This window comes from Apis dorsata, unplaced genomic scaffold, assembly GCF_000469605.1.
Source record: "Apis dorsata unplaced genomic scaffold, Apis dorsata 1.3 scaffold_631, whole genome shotgun sequence".
NCBI lineage: Eukaryota > Metazoa > Arthropoda > Insecta > Hymenoptera > Apidae > Apis > Apis dorsata.
Genome location: NW_006263826.1, coordinates 1,399,271 through 1,402,165, shown reverse-complemented (window position 1 = coordinate 1,402,165; position 2,895 = coordinate 1,399,271). Strand labels below are relative to the sequence as shown.

At 22.0% G+C, this 2,895-nt stretch overlaps 1 protein-coding gene across 1 annotated transcript; it reads right to left on the bottom strand.

Annotated features, from left to right (window-relative positions):
* Nucleotides 1-430: 430 nt before the first annotated feature.
* LOC102672311 (NF-kappa-B-repressing factor) lies at nt 431-2,469 on the bottom strand. Its single transcript, XM_006621681.2, has 7 exons — nt 2,072-2,469; nt 1,848-1,981; nt 1,489-1,735; nt 1,295-1,421; nt 1,044-1,216; nt 801-974; nt 431-697 (listed from the first exon to the last, which is right to left on the bottom strand). Exons 1-7 carry the CDS (start codon nt 2,245-2,247, stop codon nt 535-537), a joined length of 1,194 nt encoding a protein of 397 aa, XP_006621744.1. The 5' UTR covers nt 2,248-2,469; the 3' UTR covers nt 431-534.
* Between the last annotated feature and the right edge of the window lie 426 nt (nt 2,470-2,895).

Genomic DNA, 2,895 nt, shown 5'->3' with positions numbered 1-2,895 from the left:
GCGCGCGCGCGCGCGCGCACACACACACACACACACACACACACACACACACACACACACATATTCTTCGTAATTATTGTAACCATTAAATGTTCTACTTCTGTTTTAAAAATTTCTTTTTCTTTCTACTCGATGAATATAAAAATAAAAATTAGCGCAAGGAACTTTTTTTCAGAGAGGAACTTTTTTTAAGATACACTGCAACTTTTTTTTAAGAAGAAAATTATAATTTCATAGAATTACATAATAGCGAGTATTAATTTTTTTTTCAAATTAAAAGAAAATTATAAAAAGAATAATGCTTTAATATTTTACATTTAATTTATTTGATAGTATATTCTAATAGAGAATATAAAATAATTTACATAATAAAAATCAAATATGATAATAAAATTGAAATAATATGTATTTTAAATTATCATTTACATTATATATTTTAATTTAATTTTCATAAAATTTGTGCATATTGCAATTGCCATTATGTCTTGACAAAAAATTTACATTATGCATACAAAAATAATTGTATTATTCTTTTTACTGCTCAGTTGGTTCAATTAATTCGTATTTGTTAGTAACTCCTCCAAGATTTTTTAATTCTTCAACTAAATCTTGAACATCTATTTTTCGAGAAACTACTAATGTTCGCTGATTTTTAGGACCATAACTATGTGATTTTAAACCCAATTGTCTTGCCACCCTAAAAAAATTAAAAGATATTGAAAGATATTGAATATCTTTTTTTATATTTTAATTCAATGAATTATTTATTTTTTGAAAATTTTTATTAACAAAATACTTACTGATGGATTATTGCTCTTTCATCATTTGTAAAATCAGTAGAAAATATTAAATCATTTCTCATATCACTTGTGAGATATTTCCTCATAATATCATTACATTTAAATTTTAAATCATTCGTAGAGCAAAAATTTGATTTTAATCCTAAACCTTCTTTACTAATTTGATGTTTAATCCTATAAATATATAATTAATATATAAATAAATGATTATTCATTTCACAAAGTAAAATAAGTTACACTTACATGATAGGTTCTATTATTCCTTGTTGTGATTTACCAAGACCACCACCATTCCAACCCATTAATTTCATTAATTTTCTTCCAATATTGTCATCAGAAATATAATTATCTTTTGATATATTCTTTATCATTGTTGTTGCAATTATATTGGCATTTCTATTTATATTATGCTTAATCTAATCAAGTATTAAAATAAAGCTTTAAATTAAAAATTTAATATATATGAAAATGAGGAAAAAAACTTTATTACAAACCTTAATTGTATAATAATGTTTCTGCAATTCATGCAATCCAATAACAGATGCTTCTTTCTTTGCTAATTTTTGATTAGAACCATAAGCTTCTGCTAATAGCTTTGAATTAACAAAAATATTGCATTTACTGTAAAAGAAAGATAAAAATAAATAATTCTGAGAAAAAAGAAAAATAAAAGAAAAAATATGCATACCAAGAATCTCTAATCTTATCAAATTTCCATTCTAAATTTCCTCCTGATGTATTAACTGCATGAGCAAGTATATTTTGTGGTATATCTCCAGGTCTTTCTATTATAACAATATTACCAAATGGTAATATTGATTTTTCCAATTTTCTTCGTTTTGCAAGTACTTTGTGAGATGTGTCATAAAATGATTTTATATATTGTGATTGCGTTGATGATTCAACTATATTATTTGATGTTGGGGCAATATTTCCTGAAAATATATTCTTTAAAAGTATATACTTAAAATTGAAATATGTTTCTTAATAATTTTTCCTTTTCATAATTATTTAACATATAATAGAACTCACAGTTCTTAGATATACCTTTAACCTTTGAACTGGCAGCATCAGAAGCTTTTACAAATGTTCTTTGCAACTTAGTCTTTTGTTTTTCTCTGTATTCACTAACAATATCTTGAGCTAATTCTGCAACCAACTGCATTGTCTCTTTAGGATATCTAAATTAAGTATTAAAAATAAATATATATAAACATATTGTAAAACAAACTAAATGTACAAAATATAAAAGATTATAAATATTAAATTACCTGCAGCCAAGTAATTCGACGTTCGTAAATACTTGAGCTAAACAAACAAGTTCGTCTTCTGGAAATTTATTTTTATGTGCTAAAAGAAATTTGCGTTTAAGTTCCCAATGTTCGTCACATTCATGTTCTGTCTTATGTTGTTCTACATCCCAATCTTCCTCGCCACTCATTTTCATAACAAAATTATGCGATTTATGTGACAAATATATAAATATAAATTTATAGATAAAATATATATTGAATATAATATAATTTATAGAATAATTATCGAAAATTATATATAACTTTTCATTCAATCAAAAGAAACACAGAAATATATTAATATTATCGATATCTTACTAAAAATATTTAAAACACTTATCATTTAAATATTTAATCATTTAAATATAAATATTTATATTTTTGTCTATTTATATGAAATTTATATTATATAAAATTCTTCCAAAAATTTCATCGTTGATATCATATATTAATATTATTAAATGTTTTACACAACAATAGCATGGATGAAATAGAGTATAGATTTACCAACTTATAGAATTTTGTGTTATATCGAAACTAGAATTTTATAAAAAGAAAAAGATTTTTTTTATCTTTTATAAATATGTTTTATTATTCGCGGAATATAAAATAAAGCTTAATAATATATATTGATTTATTTAAATTATGTATATAACTTTTTAATAAATATTAAATATTAAAATTATTTGAATCTATTTTATTTTATAAATAGTTCTTTTTTTGAAAAACAATATGTAAAAATAAAAAATTAAAAAATTTATATAATTTTAATTTATTCTAACTTTTATTAAATATTTTTTCTG